We start from the raw sequence: 22,078 nt of genomic DNA, 5'->3' as shown, positions 1-22,078 counted from the left end.
ATCATTGGTGTTATATTTAGGTTTGTGGATTCAGCACCCACAGTTGCTTCCTCCTAAACAATGTAATGTAATTGGCAAGACATTTTGACAGTTCCTTCCACGGCAGGGTGGCCAGAGTAACCTCCTAGAGTTGAGTGAGTGCCAGCATCTCATTTTATAGATATAAATACTGAGGCCCAGAAAGACCATGGTGCTGTTTCAGACTATCTAGCTTTGAAATCCAGGCTCCTCATTTTGTCCATGAAGTCATAGAAATTTAGAAATGACAGAGACCTTGGGTATGATTTGGGCCAGCCTCATCTTGCCCCAGGGGAGAGAATTAAGTTCTAGGGAGATATGGGAACTAACTAGTCTCAGGTTTAGCTTAGTAGATGATTGCTTTGTTTCTTTTGGTCAAACCCCTTCCCTGCTCTTTCCCACCTAGCTCAGGTCTCCTGGGGTACAAGGTACCTCTTCCTTCCTGGGCCACAGCCCAGATCCCTGACTGAAGCACAGATGGAGCAAGAAAGTTCTGAAAGAGTGACCTACCCTCGGGCCAGCAGACAGCCTGGGACAAAGAACCAGAACAGAGGTAACCCTTGGCATTTGCTATGTATGATGCACCAGGAATTGCATGAGTCACAACCTCACCTGAGGTGTGTCTATGTCTACAGTAGGATAAAGAATATTTATACTGCTGTGGGTTCCCCATTTACTCAGATTAGAACTTTTGATCTGAGAAGATGAGGAACTCTTGTAGTCTTATCACTGGTAAGGGTTGATACACAAGATGAGGTGCAACCCCAAGATGCAACGATCTTTGCCCTGTCTGGATGATTTGTTTCATTGTTTAGGAGGAAGCAACTGTGGGTGCCGAATCCACAAACCTAAATATAACACCAGTGATGCCACAGGAAGGTCAAGCCAGACGAGGTGAGCATGGGGAAGTTGAGGCCAGACAAAGAGTATGGAGGAAAGAGGCTAGCCATCTGAGGGGGAAAGGGGCTAGCCATCAAGGGGAGAGTGAGGAGGAGGCCTTTGGAGGATTTCTGTGGCATGGTGATTTATTTCAACTTGGGCCCTCTTCTGGGAAGATTATCTGTAGGGAGACACCGTAACCAGGCCTCTTAAGGGCTGGATACATGTGTGTCTGACCACACCCATCAGGGTGTGGTCAAGGTGATGTCAAGGTGACGTGGTAAAGGTTTAAATGGATAGCCAAGGCACACGGTAGCTCTCTTTTGTCTGCTGCTTCGTCTAGCTCTGGTTTCCCTCTCGGTTGGCATTTACATATTAAAGATATCCTGACCATTACTGGCTACGTATTAGTTATTCATTGTAATAATTATCACCTTCGCCATGGGCCTCTATGGCAGGTTTCCTTCTATCTGTGGAGACGACACCGAGTCCCCCTACCTGCCCAGCCGTCATACTGGGCAAACATGTGCCCCATACCTGCCCTGTTATTGGCTTCCAAGGTCAAACATTTTTCTGGTAGGAAGCATGAATTCTTAGGGCATCTCAGCCTTTAGGGAGGAACAGAAAGAAAAGAGGAAGGGACAGATGGCAGTGGGAGGGGAAGGAGACAGGGTGGTGTTTGATAGCAGAGGGAGATGTCATGGGGCTCTCCAGGTCTGGAACATGTTGGTGGTGCCTGAGCAGACAGGCAGAAGAGTGGTGCCTGGGCAGAAAGGTCCTGCGGGCGGAGTCTGGAGCAAAGAGCCCATGTACACCTGACAACATCGCACAGCTAACAGCCTCTGACCATGGAAAGTAGATCACAAACGTTTCCAACATCCTGCCCTGTCTCTGTTTTCCCGCAGACATCTGTAAATATTTGCTGCTGGTGGCTGGCATGTCTGCACTGCTGAGCGGGGTTATAAACAGACACAAGTTGGACTGGATTTGGCACAACCAAGGACAGGGATGAGTCTACAAATGTCTGCTGTCTTAAAGTTCTAGTTCCATTTAACCCATCAAGGGCAGATTGGCCGAGGAATCTCCACATTGAGGCAGATGGGCTGACCAAAAACCTGTGCTCTCCTGACTTCAAAAAGTTCTTGGAAGATTTGTCACTTGACATGACCACAGAAATTGCCATTGTCCTTCCTCTTCCTGATTTCAGTGGCTAGAAGCCCTTGGTGCCTAGAGAGCTACAGCTTTTTCTGTCCTCCAAGCATGAAGGGGCCCTGCTGCTCTTGGTGCTTGCCTCCTGTGCCCTTGGGTGAGCCACACATCTTAATTCTCTGTTTCTACCAGGTGCGGCCTAGTGAAGTTTGGTATGCCCAGCCTTTCCGTTACCAGCAAGAAAATACCACCTCAAAACAAACAAGCAAACAATAGGGCACATGTCTCTGTGGACACAGAGCCTCCTGTAATTGTTTTTCACAATCTGCCTTTTTACAGAGTCAAGGAGAGCTTTTTTCTCTCTACCCCCTTCCATGCAGCACAGGAGGCAAGCACCAAGAGCAGCAGTCAAAGGCAAGATTCTTTTTCTCCAGTTGAGTCAATTAAATTTTGTTTATGTTGGCATGCACTAGCCATACACAATAGGTTTCGTTATGAGATCTTCACATATGCACACATAATATATAATGCATTTTGATCGTAAGTTAACATAAATATTTTTGCTAACATGTAATAGTTATAGAAAACAATAGAGTTCATTCTGAGGTATTCACAGATGTAGCTAAGGTACCTTAATCATGTAAGGAGTGAGCATTACATCACCCCTTCATTTCCCATGAAGTTAGTTTTGAAAAAAGACACATTCAAATTCTTTAAGCATATTCATTGTCTAGAAAAACATTTCCAGAATTTTCTGAAAGCAAGTTTGAATGACTTCTTGGTCACCTGTTTTTATAAAAAATTCCTAGCTGTTTTGGTTTAGAAACCCTGAATAGCTTTGTTTTGGTGTGTGTGTGTGTGTGTGTGTGTGTGTGTGTGTGTGTGAGAGAGAGAGAGAGAGAGAGAGAGAGAGACAGAGACAGAGACAGAGACAGAGAGACAGAGGAGAGACAGAGAGAGACAGAGAGACAGAGGGGGGAGAGAGAGAGAGATCTCAAATGTAGGGCCTTGCACTTGCTGGGCAAGGCTCCCCCACTGAGCTCACCCCAGTAGTGCTATTCTCATTTTACAAGCAATAACATTCACCCTAAAATCCAGCACTAGGCACATAGGCCTAGCCATCTGAGGTTGGCATGGCAACTGTGAGATCTTTGAATGTGTCTATGCTGTAGAGCCAGAAGTCCTCTCATTACACTGTACAATTAATACATGCTTAAGAATAAAACCTTAGGGAGGGGAAACTGTGATCAGATGAGAAAAATGAATTAATTAATAAAAAGAAATAATCATATCTATGTAGAATTTAGCTTTCTAAGACTTTCGTGTTCTGCTTTCCATTTTCTTTCCTTCTCTGTATTTTGCTGTTTTGTTCTGTTGAGACAAGACCTGGAATTTACTATGTAGGTCATGGTGACCTTGAACTCTCTGTCTGCCTCATCCTGCTAGTGTTGGAATTACACATGTGTGACACTGTGCTTGGCTTTCTGTTTCTTTTTTGAAAACGTATTTATCAGGGCTGGAGAGATGACTCCATAGTTAGGAGCACTGGCTGTTCTTTTTCAGGACCCAGGTTCAATTCCCAGCACCTACATGGATGTTCGTAACTCTCCATAGCTCCAACTCCAAGGGATCTGATGCCTTCTTCTGGCCTCCTTGGGCACTAGGCATGCACATGATACACAGACATACATGGAGGCAAAACACATTAAATGATTTTAAAAAGAAAGTATATTTCTCATGTTTGAGTCTATCACAAAAATAAGAAATTATTTCTTATCTCCTGGTTTGTCCAGTGCCGTGTGTGTGTGTGTGTGTGTGTGTGTGTGTATGTATAAAATGAAAAAAAAAACCCTTATTCCTCCTGCTACATATTTTCACACCTGAACCAAATACAATTTTTGTTTTTATTCTTGTTGTTTTCAGTAGTGGCGTGCCGTTCAGTGCTTCCTTCATGTTAGGTAAGTACTCTATCACTAAGCTGTATCTCCAGTCCCTCTCTTTACTTTTTATTTTGAAACAGGGTCTTTCTAAGTTGCCCAGGATGGCCTTGAACCTGTGACTCTTCTGCCTCACCCTTTTGAATGCATAGGATTGCAGGTTGGCACTAACAAATGTAGCTTCCAGGTACAGTTTAAAGCAGTGATTCTCAACCCTCCTAATGCTACAACCCTTTAATACAGTTCCTCATGTTGTGTTGACCCCTGACTATAAAATTATTTTCATTGTTACTTCATAACTGTATTTTTGCTACTGTTACAAATTGTAATGTAAATACTTATGTTTTCCAATGGTCTTAGGTGACCCCTGTGAAAGGGTCATTCAACACCCAAAGTGGTCTTGACCCAGAGGTTGAGAACCACTGGTTTAAAGTATGTGTGGGGATGCAGGAAAGCATTCTATGTCTAAGTTTCTGCTCTAACACCCATGGGCATCACCTCCCACCTGGGGAACTCTGTGGCTGTGTCTCCACCTCTGGCCTCCTTATCCAGAACATGTTTCCATTCATTCAACTCAGAACTCTTGTTAACTAAACCATCTCTGTGCTGGAGGCAGGAAGATAGCAGATACTTCTGGGTCCACACTAGCTGTCACAGCCATGCCTCCTGACTGATGCCAGTGTCAGAGAACAGCCAGGCCCCTGACGACTGTACTTGGTGATTCTGACCCAGAGCCCCAAAGCACTTCATCCCCTGTGGAGCTCTCTAAGGACACAGTCTGCTGTATCCAGGACGTTGAGACCAGGATGTAAGGAGGATAGTCCCACTGTTGGTTTTCCATATTCACTGTTACGATGCCCTGATCGGGGAAGTACTTCTGTGTATGTTTATCTTATTGATTGTTAAATAAAATACTGTTTGGCCAATGAGACAGCAAGTTAGACAGGACTAGGAGTCAAAGGATTCTGGAAAATGTAGTAGAGAAGTGTTGATCCAGACCGGAAGTGACATAGCAAGGAGACTCGTATTTGAGCAAAGAGAAGCAGGAAGTGTCTCTCTTTTCCCTTCCGCTCCTGCTCCAGCAGCACAATGTGATCCACCAACAAGGAGGGACGCCAATAAAGCGTCCGATAAGTCTTATAAAATCTATAGATGTATGATAATTAAGACTGAGCTAACAGATGAGAATCCTAGTCATTGGCCAAGCAGCATTGAACCTAATACAAGTTTCTGTGTATTCATTTGGGCCTAACTCTGGCGGGCGGCTGGCGTAAAGTGGACATGTGGCAGTGGGGCTCGGCAGCGTTTGGTGGAAAGATTTATGGTAACAATGCCCCTAGTGTATGTGTTTATTAGTAGTATACAGTATTGCTTCTATTTTCCAGATGAAAGAGTCAAGGTGAGATGGATTAAGCACCGTTCTCCCAGACTGAGCAGGTACCCAGACCCAGGTCTGCCTATTCCAATCAACGTGAATTCTCCTTCTAGTGCAGCAAAGACACTTTCCCAGGGCATCTCCTAAATTATACCACACTGGTGATGGATGCTTGGCCTACAGGTGAGGCTGGCTATGCTCTTTGTAATTATAACTTATCCTCAGACAATGGGGACCACTGTAGGCCCAGTCACTGTAAAACACATCAGTGTGGTGCTGCTCACACCTGACTCAGTGGAATTCAAGTTTGGGCTTGAAAATACGCAACAATCTGAGTACACCTGAGTCTACAGGGCTCCATGGAGATTTCTGACAAGTGAGCAGGCTCCATTTTAGCTTTTAATTTTTTTAATTTTTTTATTATTTTCTGCACATAAATGTTTTGCTTGTATATACATAGGCATGTCTGTGCACTGTATGCATTCTGGTGCCCAAGGAGATGATTAGACTCTATATGGGTCCTGGGAATCGAACCTGTCCTTCGACAACAAGTGCTCTTAACCACTGTGCCAACTCTCCAGCCCATCCCTTTTAGCTTTTTAAAAAAAGTTGTCTAGGATATATATGTATAGGCCACTGACCAAACTAGAAAGTTCTAAATGACTCAGTGAGGAGGAGGGAGCAGAAGGGATGGTGTGCCATCTGCTTTCCTTCATCCACAGGCAACACGGAGATGTGAGTGTTACAGTTGGCTTTATTGGCGCAGCTTGCACAGATGACTCGTCCTTTCACGTTGCCCGACTTGAGACATAAAGAGGCTTGAGAAATGTCTCTTAAGTTCTGGAAAGGTAGGACCCAGTGCTTCTCCATAAACATCACATAGGCAAGCAGGCACGCTGCAACATAGATACCTTGGCCAACGCTGACTGTGTAATTTCCAGTGTCCAGTGTAAAACAACAACAAGGCCTCTCATTGAAGTTACTAAGGCCTGTGACAACAGAGAGTTAAACTCTATGTGGGCTCTCCAGTGTGCGTGGCTGTGCACCCAAGGAAGCTCAGTAGTCTGGCTGCATGTACCCTGCCCACATTGTGAAGGAGTGAAGGCTGAAGAAGGTCTAGGGACCCCAGATAAGCTTCACGGAGGCAGAGATACTCCTGGGTTACTAAGGTCCCTTCATCAGGCAAGTGGTCAACAGAAAGGTATAGCCCAGCAAGGGGGGGAACATCCAGTGTTCTTATGCTGGCTCCTCTGCTTTTGAAATAGGCTTTGATGAACACATGCTGGTCCAAGGGAAATGGCATTTTAAAGGCCTAGTCCATAGTCATGGGAGAGTTGTGAAAATAAGTCAGACAGAACAGGGTGGGTCAGGTGGAGGGGGCAGGAGCCTGGAGGAGGATGCCTTTAGGTAGTAAATGCCCCTCGGCTTTGGAATAAGATATGGGAAGGAAGGAAATGAGAGAGACAATTTAAACCATTTAATCCCATAAGCTCATGTGTTTGATGATGTCTCAGAAGGCTGTGGAAATTCTGGGACCATGGACTAGTCAGTAGAAGTGGGTATCTCTGGGCCAACCTCCAAGGTAATATCTACTTATGTTTCTATCCCAAGCTTTCTGCTTCCTGGTCTTCCAAGATGTAATCAAGTCGAGATGCTGGCTCCTAATGCTGTTGACCAAGCCACACCCTCCAGGCCATGATTGGATTGTGAGCAAAAATCAACCCCTCCTCATTTAAGTTGTTCTGTAGGGTATTTCTGCCACAATGATGAGAGAAGTGGCTACCACACTGGAGATAGTAAATATACCAGGAATAGAGGCTTGACACATGGTCAAGATGGCATGGCATGCCCCAAAAAGAAGTTTTCTTAGTGGCCAGACATCTGTAAGACATTAGCCATCACAGGGGCTTCTGCCTCTTCACAATGGTGCTGGGGGCTTAGAGGGCATTTGGGATCTAGAAGCCAGCATCTAGTGTCACATTTCAGGTGTCCCCACTCTCTTGGAGGGACCCTTGAGGGCTAGAATGCCAACCCTCTATCAGGCTACCTTTCTGGAGTAATAGATGTCATTCTCTTATCCCCACAAACCTAAGAAGTCTTAGGGTGTGGGGGGGACCCAGGAAACCCAAAGAGGCTGTGGAATGAGAAAATTAAGTCCATTTCTGAGACATCCAACACAGCAAACAGAGAAAAGCAAGGCCACCCCTAAAGGAGCAAAGTGCCACTTCCCCACAGACGACTGTTAAACCAAGTGAAGTAAGTCAGACATACATAGACAAATACAGTGTGGTTCCAGTTTTTTGAGGTTCCTAGAGGAGACAGAAAGTAGTTTCCGGGGCCTGGAAAGGCAGTGGGAACCTACTGGTTAATGAGCACAGAGTTCCGGTTTTGCAAAAATGAAGAGTCCTGGGAATGGATGGTGATGGTCGTGATGTACGGTTATGAACAGATCTAATGCTACTGAGCTGTACGTCTGAAAATGGTTCAGGTGGCAAACTTGGTTATATGTGTTCTGTCAGAGTGAAAAGAGGGGAACACAAAAATGAGGAGGAGTCACTAAAGTATAATCATAAAGCCAGAGTCACAGGTGTCTGAGAGAGGCACTGTGCCATCTGTGACACTCCTGCAGAGCCAGAGTCTTAGTGGAGCAGGCTTAAAGGTTCCACTGATGAGGCTCTGTCCACAGAGCCTAGGAGCCGAGAAGTTCCCTGAGTTGAGAGGCAGGATCTAGGACCAGCCACCAACCCCACTTATTAGCAGTAAGTCTGGATCCTTCACATAAGATCAGATAAACCATTTCCTGAGGCCTTGATAACACCAAAGACACAGAGCCATTTTATAGGGTGGAGGATGGAAAATACAGAACTGATTTACAATAGTGCCAGGTAAAACTCCTAAAAGAAAAACAACTGTACTCTCAAAATCTGCTGATGAGTGTTTATGGGGAAGTTAGCTTCTGGGATGCCGCAGCTGAGGGAGACTCACTGCAAATCTGTGTCTCATAAACACTGCTGGAGATTTGTATATGTGACTAAGATCTTAAAAGATGGGTGACAAGTGTGTGTTGTCATCCCCGAATCTCCTTAGCCTTTGCTTTTAACCTTGGGACATATCACCTCTCTTCTTTGGGACCCAAGATTGGTAACTGGTTCCAAGGCAGTTGAAACCAGCCTTTTGGAGTCAGCTCTGTTACCCTTCTGCATACATTACAAGTATTTCTTGAGAGTCAGAGAACACAGTGCTTAGGAAATACATAAGACACAAGCCAGAATGGGCCTTCCATGCTTGTTAGAAGGCTCCAGGTGCAGAAGGACTTTGGGAGTTGTTTAGACCAAATTACCCATTTTGTGGAGGAGTGTAGGTCAGACAAAGGTAGGAAACATGGAAAACTGAGGCCCTCCCTCAGATGGTGTGGAAGAAAAGAGCATAGATAGAAAGGAAAGGAAGGGAGACTAGAGGGTGTGGCAGGTGTAGGCGTCAGTGAAGTGCAGGGCCGATGAGTCAGACGTAGACCTGATCACGAAACCATTGACAGAAACAGGGAGGGCCTGAGAGGAGGAAGGCAGGGCAGAAGGGTGAAAGAAAGCTGAATTGATTTATAAAGAATTACAGGTGGAAAGTCCAGGAACTGGAAACTCCAGTGGAAAATTTCAGGATGTAAAGAGGGAATTATGTCCTGGAGTCTGTCAGAGAAAAGCCCAGGGTAAGGCCTTAGCCAGCAAGGCCTGGACACCATGACAGAGCCTTCTGTCCTGAACAGTTTCACTGGCCACTCAGATGAAGCCTGAGAGACATGTGTCACGTCTACAATCCATGCAAAGCTAAATGCTACAGATGTTAGACCCAATAGAGAAAATGGCCAAAATAGAAAGAAGAAATGAAACTCACAGGAAACACACTAGGGGTCAGTATAAAGTCCTCTGTTTATATCCAGAAAATCAATTGCAATCTACAGAATTATTGAGAATGACCATGATAACATTGTTAATAGCTATTATCTTTTAAACTCAGTAATTATGCTATTCTGGGATCATGGTGTCGGCTGCTTCATGGGACAATTTATTTAATTCCCACAATAGCCACATGATTTTGGTACTATTATTATAATCTTTGCCTTATAGGTGAAGAAACTGGGGCCAGAGAAATTAAGTAAACTTGCCTAATGTCACAAAAACCTTGGCTTGTCTGACCAAAAACAATACTATCTCCTCTAACCAATAAGATAAAGATTGAGGAAGCATGATATGACCAGCCTTATGTCAAAGACTTTCTCTACTTATACAAACAAATAGGTATGTGTTCACGTGTGTTAGCAGGAAATACACAAACACAAATCATCAGTCTGTGGGGAAGTTGTTAAAAATATAAAACTTCATTTTCAAGTTAGTTACAGTACCCTTAAAAGAATGGCTGCCAAAGCTCTTTGGGATTGTAGACTCCCAAATGCTCACCTAGAAGCATAGTGCTTGTGAGGTCCTAGAGATGTTTGCTGTTGAAGAACTGAGAACCCAGGTCTCTGTCGAGTTTATGTTGATCTCACGGGAAATCATGGCTAGAACCAAGTATGAAAACTGAAAGTCTGGCCACTTCTATTAACAAAGAGATATATGCACACATCGGTGTTCACACACACACACACACACACACACACACACACCTGGCTGCCTCACCTATCTCAGTTCTGGTGCGCTGAGGATCTCCCAGTGAGAGTCTGCCCTCAGTGGTGCCTTCATGCTTCATGTTCAGGATCCTTCCTCCTCAAGCCCCCGACTCTGCTTGTCCTCATCTCCTTGGTTCACTCTGCTTTATTCTTTTCTTAGTCATCCTTTCTGCCCCCAATCTCTTTCCAGACCAGGACAGGCCATACACCTCCTGGATCAACCAATGGAACCCCTTTCACAAACACTTCCTGTATGGTTTGTCCTGTCATTGCTCTTTGCTTTGCTTTACACGGAGCAGGTTCCACTATAAGCTTCGAGAGGCCTGAAGAAGTCTGAATATCATTCTCATTTACCTTGCTATCTGGTACCAAATAACTCTGTAGGCAACTTTCTGAATTGCAGCTGTTGACCAGTCAGGGGAGGGCACACAAAGCAGGGGGAACAAGCATTTCATCTGCCAACTTCTCATGTATTTACAGAAAATATTTTACATGGTGTTTTGAGTTGCTTTGCTTACAGTCTCAGGTCTTTGCAAATTTCCACATGAAATTCCCATGCTGATGGCTGCACATTTCATAAAAACAGGCTGATTCTGTGCAGACAGTTTAGTAACCAAATGGGGGAAATGTTGCTTTGCTCCAAGCAGATGAGTATAGCATGTGATTATCTGAAGTATAATTTTGGTCTTCAAGCCTATAATATAATATAATTGTGTCATGCCCATCACCCACTCCGTGACTAGACTGGACTTTGTCCAAGGGGGGAGGGGTCATAAAGAGATTAAAATTCTATTGCTCTCTTTATTTCGATTCCCATCCGGGTTCCCTGAACCGAGTTCTGAGGCTTTGGAGGGCTTTAAGTTAGGGACCTTTGGGACTTCTGTTCAGAGCAGCCCCGACACTGAGGCCTAGGCAGCTCTCTGCCATGCCACATCTTCTGATCTCTCCATGTTTCCTCCCTTCTCACTGCCTTGAACTCTAAATGCCTGGGTTCCTTAAGTCCCCAGCATCCAGTGTCCATGCCTCCAGCTGCCTCTAGCCAATCCTGTTCACTCTCTAATCGCACAGCTGCTGGCTGCCAACTCTGCATGGTTAGACAACATCCCCCCCACACACACACACACTCTTACTTTTCCTGCTGGCCCTACCAGACAGGACCAACTTTCCAGGGCTCTCTCATCCTGTAGACACCACTCGACAGCCTCTGCTGGGCAGAACTTTCCTCACCAGAGTTTGAGACTGCACTCACATCAGCATGATGTAACTGTTTCCCCCAGTTCTCCATCTCTCTTATCTGAGCTGCCTCTCAAGAGCCTAATTCTTGAAACATCTTCATGTCTCTGCCACTCCAATCCTCTAGGCACCTAGGGTGCCTGTGGGACCTTCTGATATCCATCCATGTTACAGACTCTGGCTCACGGGCATGCTCTAGAAATGGTTGCGCCCCCCCCCCGGGTGCTGCCGGCGGTTATAGACCCCCTGGTGCACCCAGTCTGCTTCTTACCACGCCCCTCCGGGTTAAACCACGCCCCTCGGGGTTAGAAGACCCGTAGGCTTCTAACTGTGAAGGGCTGCCACTCTGCCAACTCCAGGTTCCTTTCTCTTCAACTTTGTCTCAAAATCTCCAGTTCTCCAGCTCCTATGTATGACCCCATGAGAGTCCAAAGCTCTAACCTGCAGCTGGAGTATAACACACCCCTGAACATTTAGAAGTTTCAGCCTCTGAAAGCCATTGGCACCACTTCAGTGGGACAAAAGATCTCAAAACTCAAAATTTTCGAAGTCATATTTTCATGGTCCTTTGACTTATGCCTTAGATAACTGCTAGTTTAATATATATATATATATATATATATATATATATATATATATATATTGCTAAAACTGTTTTTAAAATTGTTGTTGTTGTTGTTATTTGTGTGTGTGTATGTGTGTGTGTGTGTGTGTGTTTGTGTGGGAGCATAATGTGTCAGGGCATACATGTGCTGAGCAGTGAGTGTAAAGTCAAAGAACAACATTGTGGAGTTGGTTCTCAATCTCTCTCTCTCTCTCTCTCTCTCTCTCTCTCTCTCTCTCTCTCTCTCTCCTTTTATCTGGTTGTGGGGATGGAACTTAGGCTGCCAGGTCACTAGGCTGGCACAGTAAGCACTTTATCCAATGAACCATGTGACTGGCCTTAAGCAGTTTTCAAAATAGATAATTATTGTCCTTTCATGAAAGCATTGGAAAGACATACAGTTCCCCACAATAAACTTTTGATGAGCACTCACAAAAATAAACAAGAGACGATAACCAACAATGACCACAAAGGTTCCCCATGCAGTAGGTGCAGACTCCATTTGGATAAGCCCTTCCTCGGCAGTGTGTCCTATTCAGACCCAGAAAGCTGACCATCGGTAACATGTGGGCCATAGAATTTTCTATCTCTTGCTTTTCCAGAGCGTCACCCTTTGTCCTATCACTGGCAAAAACCAGCCAGAGTAGCTCCACTGGTTCCTACATATTTCTTAAAAAATGCGGTCTGCTTCCCCATAGGCATTGGGGAACAGTCATTTCCTCGGAACTGGTGGAGTACTCTAGGGTATTGGTGCCTCCGAAAACAGTAGGAGCACTAGTGGGGAAGGAACAGGGCTAAGGATCTGAAGGGAAACTTACCTCAGCTTCTGGCTGGCAGGGACAGTTATCTTATTCAGCTTGTCCATTTTTCTTGAGAGGAGATGTGGGTCGCTCTCCAAGGGGATATCAGCAGCTCCTGGCCTTCCTAGGGAGCTGCATGGTAAGGCTTTGGGCTCAAGGGCTCAAGCCACTGGAACTGACTTCTGAGAGCAACCGCAGGCTGCTGGCAAACACCCCTGCACAGGGGAAGTAAAACTCGCTGGAGCGCATCGTCAAGTTTCATGTTTCTACGAGATCATGTGATCCAGGGAGTCAGCCTGCTTGGCAGATTACTGTGCGTTGTGTAAACTTCAGTAGTGAAACCTTATTGGGCATGCAAATCTCTTTCCAGCAGCTCTCTTTTATGACCAGGTTTGTTGCCAGGTTGGAATAAGCTTCTGGCTGGACACGCCTTCCTGTTTGTCCCAAACCTTAGGTAGTTAGTCCCTGTTTTCAGCAGATGGCCAGGGTCACCTGCAACTTGCCATGTACAAGGAAAAGCTAACAGTCAATTACACCTGGATGACTCTTGGGGGCTTTCTGCTCGTTTGCATGAGGGCATGGGTTAGCCTCCTCTGCTCAGAGACCTAAGATATGAAGTGGACTGTTCATAATGCTCCTTCCTCATACATCTGGGTGGCAAGGTCATGGCAGTGGTCATTTACTCAGAGATGTGGGGTCTCTTCTTCTCAAGCTGTATTTAAAATGGGACCGTTAATTCCTTGCGAAGGTCCGTGTCACTTAGGGGTAGAGATAGGCGATTCCAGAAGGAAAAATGATCTCCATTATACACTGTGTGGAGTCAGGAGTTGCCTTGCTGAAAGCTTAATGCTTTCAAATAAAACCAGGATATGCTCAAAATCAGCTGAGAACAAGCCCAGTGATTTCCTAACACATGACATCAGGCAGATGCCTCCTAACTCCCCTCCGTGTCTTTGTCTTTGTCCCCTCCTGATTTTGGACTCTGCTCACCTTGTCCTCTCATCAGACCCAGGTAATACATCAGATTTGGGTCATCCCAAGGACAGTGATTCCCACACCTGCACCTGCTGACCCCATCCAGACAGCTCTTCTGCCCTCCTCAAGACACCTACCCATTCCTCTGCCTACTCTGCAAGCCTCTGACTTATCTGTGAGTTAAGGAGCCGAAGGCAGTCTAAGGTCAAGGGTGAGAAAAGCAGAGGGAGTGCTCTTTCTTCCTGTCGTACCTGGGCACCCCTACTCCTGCCACCCGGTATGTCCTTTGTGAAGGAGGTTTATGTTCCTCACATAATCAAAGGACCATCAACCTGTCTAACGAATGCACAGGGGGACAAAGTTGGAGGCTTTCAGTTCTCTTCCATTACAGCCTCAAGGCCTGACTGAAGAGAGAGAGGGAAGGAGGACCATACAGAGAGACGGAGAGCAAGAATGGATTTCTTCCCTCCTGGTTCTTTGTTCAAACGGAAGTCTTCTCGCCTCCAGGTTCCTTGACTGTTCACATTCATGCATGATGTCTGAATCTCCCATCCCTCAGGATGTTTGGGAGCTGACGATTCAGGACTGATGAAGGGTGGGGATCCTTCTGCTGCCCTAGAGTAGATCAGCATGAGATAAATGCCAGAGCTAGATTTCTGTAGCTGTTGGTTCTCCCTAATCAGGTTGCTTGGTTTTCTTGCAGTATATTCTCAAGGAGCTCTAGTTCCGGGCCCCTCTGCTCCCACAGTGCTTAGTGGAAAGAAACATGAGGAAAACATGTATGATGTCATCAAGGGTCGGGAGGGTCTGGCCAGTGGGATGACAACAGCCTCTTGTTCCTTCTGAATGATTGTAAAATCTCCTCCGTTGGCCCCCCCAACTTTCCCCTCCACCAACTCCACTCAGCACCTGGTCTGGCAGCTTCTTATTTCCCCAGAGAAAGAGACAGGGGCAAGGGTTATACTTCTGCTTTTTCTTTTTACAGCGGCTTGTCTTTCTTCTTTTTACTGTATTAACTCTGACTTGATGAAAACGAGAATCTGCTTTTCCAGGCTGGACATTTTGCCCCACGTGGTGTGTAGTGTGTGCAGTGTCATAGCCCAACGTTCCAAGCCTGCCAAAATGGCTTTACAGCCATCACTGCTTTCCCAGAAGGGCTATGCAAGAATGGAAACCAATGATACCAACTCTTAGCTGCTAACTTGTTAATGGAGTGAAACCACAAGGCACAGGCCGTGATGAGCGTTCAAGCCCAGTCTATAACAGCAGGCACAGAGATGATCGGATCACTACATTAACATGACAAATGTCCGGTAATATGCTTTTTTAAAAAAAATTTGTGATTCATGCACACTGCTGAGAGAAGTATAAGGCACGACCACTTTGGAGACAGTTTGGTATTGTCTAGTAAGTTTGGTGGTGTGCATATTTAGGGCTGCACAGGTGATGGGTCTCTAAGACATTTCTAAGTGGAACACCACTGCATGAATGTTCAGTGAAAGGCTACTGCTCCTCTCCTTCAGGGCCTTGTGCATGCCATGCAAGTGCTGCACCACTGAACACCAGCTTGCAGTGGTGTCTCTACCAGGAAAAACAAAAACAATGGCCCAATTGTTCATCAGCAGGAGAATAATGAATGAGTGTGCCACATTCACATAAACGAATACTATTTAATATTGGACACTAGGGAACTCCAGTTGTATCACTATGGATAAATAGCAAAATAGTGTTTTTCTCTTTAAAACTATTTTACTACTATTTTATATCTATGAGTGCTTTGTGTGCATGCATGTCTTTATACCTAACCTGAATACTTAGTGCCTGGGGGAGAGAGGCATGGCTGAAAGTTCAGATTCCCTGAAACTGCCATTACAGACAGTTGTGAGCCTCTGTGTGGGTGCTGGGAATCAAACCCAAGTCCTTTGGAAGAGCAACCAATTCTCTTAGGCACTGAGCCATCTCTCCAGCCCAAGTAAAAATAATAATGGTAATGATGATAATTGGTGCAATAAAGACAAACTGAAGAAGTGAATGAGCAGGCCTGTAAGATGGCTTAGTGGGAAAAGGCTCTCACCACGAGGCTGACTATGAATTTACTCTCCAGTTCCCATGTGGTAGAAAGAACCAATTCCTTCGAGTCACGTCTGACCTCCACATGTGAGCAGTAGAGCATGTGAATGCACATATAAGTAAAAGTTAACTTTAAAAAATAAGTTGATGTCTCATAGAAACGCTGTCTAAACCAGACCATACAGTGGGAATATCAACAGACATTCTCAATGCAGAAACGGAAACTCTCATGGAGCCCCTCCCCTAGACAAAGAACTATAGGTTCCAATGACTTCTGAGATGGAAAAATTAACCTCACTTAGGGTGAGGCCCCTAACTGAGCATCCAATACAAAGTAGTCAGTTCTGAAATCATTTACACGCAACACACCAATACAGTTACACACAAACAACAAAAACAGACTCAACAAGTTGTATGTACATAATTGTACACACACACATATGTATATATATATATATATATATATATATATATATATATATATATGGAAGCCATAATCAAAGAAAAAGAGGCTATAAATTTGAAAGGAAGACAGGAAGAAAATGGGAGGGGTTAGGAGGAAAGGGAAGGAGGAAATGATACAATTACATTTTAATTAAAATATATCAAAAATAAGAGAGACTAATGTTGTATGGTTCTATTTAATGTTAAGCTAGCCACAACAAAACATATTAAAAATACATACATGCATGATAAAATCAATGAGGGGAATAAAGAAAATCCAGATGAATGATATCCGGTGATGGGGGAAGTGCTTCTGTGTATGTGTTTGTCTTACTGGATGATAAATAAAGTACTGTTTGGCCAATGAGGCAGCAAGTTAGGCAGGACTAGGAGTCAAGGAGGATTCTGGGAAATGTAGTAAAGAAGTGGTGATCCAGGCAGGAAGTGACATAGCAGGGAGACTCATATGTGAACAAGGGCAAGAAGGAAGTGGGCCACCCCTCTCTCTTCTTCCTGGTCTTTGCTCTGGAGTCACCATGTGATCCACCAGCAAGAGAGGGCGCCAGTGAAAGGCATCCTCTATAAGATAAGTCTTATAAAATATATAGATTTGTGATAATTAAGACTGAGCTAACAGATGAGAAATCCTAGTCTTTGGCCAAGCATATTTGTACCTAATATAAGTGTCTGTGTATTATTTGGGGCCCTAACTTGTCGGGCAGACTCGGGTGGCTGGTGTAAAGCACCCACGTGGCAGTAGGGCTGCAGTGGCTTTTAGCAGAAAGATTTATGGTAACAGAATGGTGTCAGTGAGCGGGATGACCCCATGCCCCAAGGTTCCCAGAGGAAGAGGAAAACCTGCTGCCACAGCCGGCCCTTTTGGGCTGCTGAGAGGCATATGCTCGCGCCATCATGGAGTTCATGGAGGTTGGACTCGGCACTCCCAAGATGATAAAGACAGATCCAGATAAAGAAAAACATCTAAAGGTTTACACTACATTTAAAAATATCTGTAGGCTTGTGAGAGAAAAAATAACAGGAGAAAATAGAGTAGTTGGGTGTGGTGGCAGACACCTTTAATCCCAGGACTCCAAAGGGAGAGGCAATCGGATTTCCACAGAGAAACCCTGTCTCAGAAAAAAAAAGAAACAAAAGAAAGTAAAAACAGAATAATAGAAAAGCCACCTAAAGATGGAATACACAGAGAGTCTAGATACTATATGCTATATTGTTGTCTTTAAATTGTTTGATTACCGAGGAAAGAGTTACTGCTGCTAAAATACATTTGATTATAAGTGCTGCTAAATTAATCCAACTTATACATTTTAAAAATGCTTTGACTTAAAAATTTAAGTCTAAGGACAGGCTACTTGGGAAAAAAGTTTTTGCTTGTGTCTCCACAGAAAATGAAAAGCTGTGGATTCCTTCCAGACTAATATGGTTTGATCAAGCATAGGTCAAGACTCCCTGAAGCAGTGACCCAACTGATCCTACATCCAAAGCAGCTGAGATGATGCAACCTAATGGACTACAAAAACAAGGACTTGGTCAGGTTTCTATGTTTTATCATGATCCCCATGATACGGACATCGCCCCCAATCAGCAGGAAGCAGTTTGGAATGAACGACGCCCAAATTCCCAAATATTGTTTATAAATGTTTGTTTACATTTAAATGGGGTTGGTTACAAATAGTAATGAGCATAGTCAATCTCTTTTTAAAGGAAAAAAAGGGGAGTAGGACATAGGAATGAACACTTTGCATTGGTATGGATTTTCATTGATTGACACTTTAAGGTCAATTTTGTGATATGTATATGTCGCCTCTTGTTTAGGTATTGTGTTTATACAGATCTTTTAAAATGATATGCATAATTAAATACAGGTTATATAGTCACCTATGATAGTCAGAACTTATAATTAGGTTAGTTAGGTCTTTCAGATATACAGAGATGTATTTAAGATGGATAGGTATTCTTCAAACTTTTCAAAGACCTACAGAAAATATGGCATTTAAATGGTTTAGGGTTTTCTTGACAGTGAGACACAACTGCTCCTGGCACACCAATTACATCAGAAAGGAGGATGGGCATTGAAGAAACTTGTTATGGAGTTTGCTTTCAACATGGCAAGATTAGCCATTTGAGCAAGAAACTGCTCTTGCCTGGACTGTTTGTCACTGTATAAACTGGACATACAGGACCCACAAGAAAGTGACTGCTGAACTTACAAAATAAGACAGTACTGAAAGGTTCCTGTTGAAATGGAGAAGTGTGCCAGACATACTATGGCCTATGGACTGAAGATGGATGCCCCAATGTTACAGAGGAACTTTGGGTGACTCTTCAGGTAGCCAGATGTCTCTGTCAATTCTAGAGTTTATATATTATCCTTCTGTGGTCTTTGATAGAGTTAAAGACAGATAGTTATGGTTATAGTTTTCTTCAGTTATTATAAAAGATAAGTTATCCTTCTTTTTATTTAGACAGAAAAGAGGAGATGATGGGGAAAGTGCTTCTGTGTATGTGTTTGTCTTACTGGATGATAAATAAAGTACTGGTTGGCCTGAAAGACCCCTGTGGAGGTACTTTCATAGAAGGAGACCCGTACCCAGGAATCAGTGAGACCACGAACTTGGATGCAAACTGCAAGAGGCTTTATTGGAGACACGGGTACCTGGGGCGACTTAGCTTCTGTGAGGCCAAGCGCGCCGAGCCAAGGGAGAGGGGTCCTTATATAGCAAAAAGTGCACGCGAGAAGCAGGGATTCTATTGGATAATTCAAATGAGGCGCAGTACAGAGATTTTCCCATTGGTCAATGTAAATGAGGCGCTACACAGTGTTATTCAAATGAGGCGAAGTACAGAGTCATTTCTATTGGACGGTTCAAGTGAGGCACAGAGCCATTCCAGACCAGCATATTCTCAAGGTCTGGTGTCTGGTACAACAGACTCAATTCCCCCCTCCGCGTCCAGATGGCTGACCTTGGGGGCGAGGGCCTTGGGACGGAGTGTTCCCCATCGGGCGGGGGCGCGGGGGCGGGGCCCCGGGCCGGCCCACCTGGTGCTTGCCCTCGGGCCGCCTCGCGGGCTCCTCGCTTGGCCCCGGGGCTCGGGCCCCGCCAGGGTGGACCAGCTTTGGAGGGGACCAGCGGCCGGACGTGCGGCAGTGGGGGAAGTGGAGGCCGGTGGGGGTGGGGATCGGGGAGGCGCAGGAGCGAGGCATCCGCCGCGCGCGCCCCATCAGCTGCCGACCGGAGAAGGAGGCAAACTTAAGAGCTAAGGGGCAGGGGTCTTTCAGGCCAATGAGGCAGCAAGTTAGGCAGGATTAGGAGTCAAGGAGGATTCTGGGAAATGTAGTAAAGAAGTGGTGATCCAGGCAGGAAGTGACATAGCAGGGAGACTCATATGTGAACAAGGGCAAGAAGGAAGTGGGCCACCCCTCTCTCTTCTTCCTGGTCTTTGCTCTGGAGTCACCATGTGATCCACCAGCAAGAGAGGGCGCCAGCGAAAGGCATCCTTTTATTTAAGATAAGTCTTATAAAATATATAGATTTGTGATAATTAAGACTGAGCTAACAGATGAGAAATCCTAGTCTTTGGCCAAGCAGTATTTGTACCTAATATAAGTGTCTGTGTATTATTTGGGACCCTAACTCGTCGGGCAGATTCGGGTGGCTGGTGGAAAGCACCCACGTGGCGGTAGGGTGAGCGAGCATGTGGAGACCAAGGGAACATTGGGTGTTGACCCTCAGGCTCTGTCATCCTTGTTTTCTGAGACAAGTTCCTTCACTAAGACATGGAGCTCATCAATTAGGCTTGGCTGATTGACCACCAAGTCCCAGACTCATTCTGCCTGCCTATTTCCCCAGAGCTAGGATAGCAAGTGTGTGCCACCAGAACTCAGGCCCTCATGCCTCCACAGCAACCATTTTACCAACTGAACTTTAATCTCAGTCCCGATGTCCTATCTCTTAAGTAGAGGGATGAATATTCGTATCTGTTTTATTGTTATTATTTGAATCTCACTCGTGGGTATTAAATATTTAACGGAAATAATACAGATTTGAAATTATTGAGGAAAGACAAGCCAGCATGCCTAATCCCAAATCAGCTCTGTGAGAGACCAAGGTTCGAGCATCAGAAGACAGACTGCATGGGAGCTTGGGAGTGAGACCCAGACCACTCCGGTCAGTCTTGGATGCTTTTTCTTGCCTCTCATAACACTACAACAATGTGTCTATTGAGCACTCTCTGTGTTTCCTGTGCTACAGTCCCATTCATTTTTTTTTTCATATGAAGACGTTGATTTTTAGGCTAAATAGCAAGTTCAAAGTGATGTCCTTTGTCCATAGAGGAGCTGGGACTCAGTCCAAGCCTGTTTACAGTCTAAACTGCCCATCAAAGGGGCTTTTCCTTCTGAGTTAGACCGGTGGTGCAGATAGAAGGCTCTGTCCTAGCATCAGTTAACCAGGGACTTGAGAGTATCACTTAGTCTCCCTGACTTCATCTGCTCTTAGAGGACAGGAGAAGGGGTCCAAGGAGAGCCCAGATTTCTGTGGCAACATCTGAACATTGGTGAGGCATCTAAAAACTAGTTCACACCTGTGGGACACCACTGTAGTTTCCAGGAAGGAGTTCTCTGCTTATCTTTTTTTTTTTTTTCAGACACCTTCTTGAAGAGAAGCTAGGTGGGAGCTACAGAGGGAGCCCAAGTCATCAGGGGGCCTGGCATGAAAGCTGCAGTTCAATCAATCTGCTAGGGCATTTGTCCTAGACTACTTCCGTGCTGGGGCCAATTCAGACAAACACGCCATGTGTGTTGTTGGTACTGTGCAGTCTGAGTCTAGGCAAAACAGTGACCCTATTAAGGACATTGTCCTTCCTCTTTTGTTTTGTGAGATCTGTTCCTCAGGAAGGGGAGAATTACCACTGAAGGCTACTGCATCTCTCCTGATCCAAACCATTCACTCACTTTCCTTTCACTGTCAGTCCTTGTTTGGGGCAGGAATGGGAGGTTTAGCCTGCAGCAACAGCAGCCCTGCCTGCCTTCTGACACACACACACACAGGTTTCTGTGGCAAGAACTTGCCCCTGGTCAGCCATGCCTGGCCTTCTCAGCATCCCAGCCAAGGGCATAATAGCTGAGGAAGGTGAGAGAGGCAGCTAAGGGGCCTGGGTGACACAGTGGAAGCAAACAGTGGAAAAGGCCAGGGAGGGCAAAGACAGAAGAGGAAGGGTGGCAGCTGCTGACAGCTGGTGGCCTGCCCACTTCTGTTGTGGTGGGGAAGGAAAGGAGGGAGAAGGGGAACAATGTGTGGGCTTGAGCAGAAGACTAAAGTCCCTTGAAGTTCAAGCTTCACTTTCTGCAGTCAATCGGTCAGAAAACTCAACACGCTGTCTTTCAAACCAACCTAGAGTGTAGCGTCTAATTACTTCAGAGAAAGATCCAGAGGCAAATAGCCTTTATTCACTGTATCAGCCCAAGATCATGTTGGAAAGAACATTCTAGTAACCTGGCATGGGGCCAGAGAACTTTTAGGCTCCGTGTCACCTTTATCTCCTCCTTTGCTTTCAGCACTCAGTCGCTCTGTCAAGAGTCTCCAGTGACATAGTTCTGCCTTGACCTGCTTTCCCTCCAGCCTCAGCATTCCCGGGATTATAGACCAACAGCTTGCTGCTTCCTGTAGCTACCTTTACCATCACACATTGGCTTCCAGCAGCAGACCCTTCTTTAGGCCTTCACAGGCAGGTGTTTCTGTTCTTCTAGAACCAAGGGCATATGCCTTTCACCCCTCTGTGATACTCTCTTGATGAGTCATGTTGTGTCTCACTACTGGACAGCAAGTGACCATCTCTATGATCAAAATGTTCATTAAATACCACATCCCTTGGCCCTCATCAGTCGTGTGGTCCAGCCACTACCCCAAACTAACA

General features: G+C 45.2%; 1 protein-coding gene across 1 annotated transcript in view; it reads right to left on the bottom strand.

The window, feature by feature from the left end:
* The window catches only part of Blnk (B cell linker), a 77,627-nt gene extending 61,161 nt beyond the window's left edge, over nucleotides 1-16,466 (bottom strand). Inside the window, exons 1-2 of the mRNA XM_027407341.2 lie at nucleotides 16,386-16,466; nucleotides 12,674-14,245 (exon numbers count right to left, since the gene is read on the bottom strand). Of these exons, the coding sequence (XP_027263142.1) occupies nucleotides 12,674-12,720 (47 nt within the window). The 5' untranslated portion in view covers nucleotides 12,721-14,245; nucleotides 16,386-16,466. The remainder of the gene's footprint in view (nucleotides 1-12,673; nucleotides 14,246-16,385) is intronic.
* Nucleotides 16,467-22,078: the final 5,612 nt, after the last annotated feature.

This window comes from Cricetulus griseus, chromosome 3, assembly GCF_003668045.3.
Source record: "Cricetulus griseus strain 17A/GY chromosome 3, alternate assembly CriGri-PICRH-1.0, whole genome shotgun sequence".
In the NCBI taxonomy this organism is placed as follows: domain Eukaryota; kingdom Metazoa; phylum Chordata; class Mammalia; order Rodentia; family Cricetidae; genus Cricetulus; species Cricetulus griseus.
Note: the sequence above shows the minus strand (reverse complement) of the source record. Positions and strands in the feature narration are given on the sequence as shown.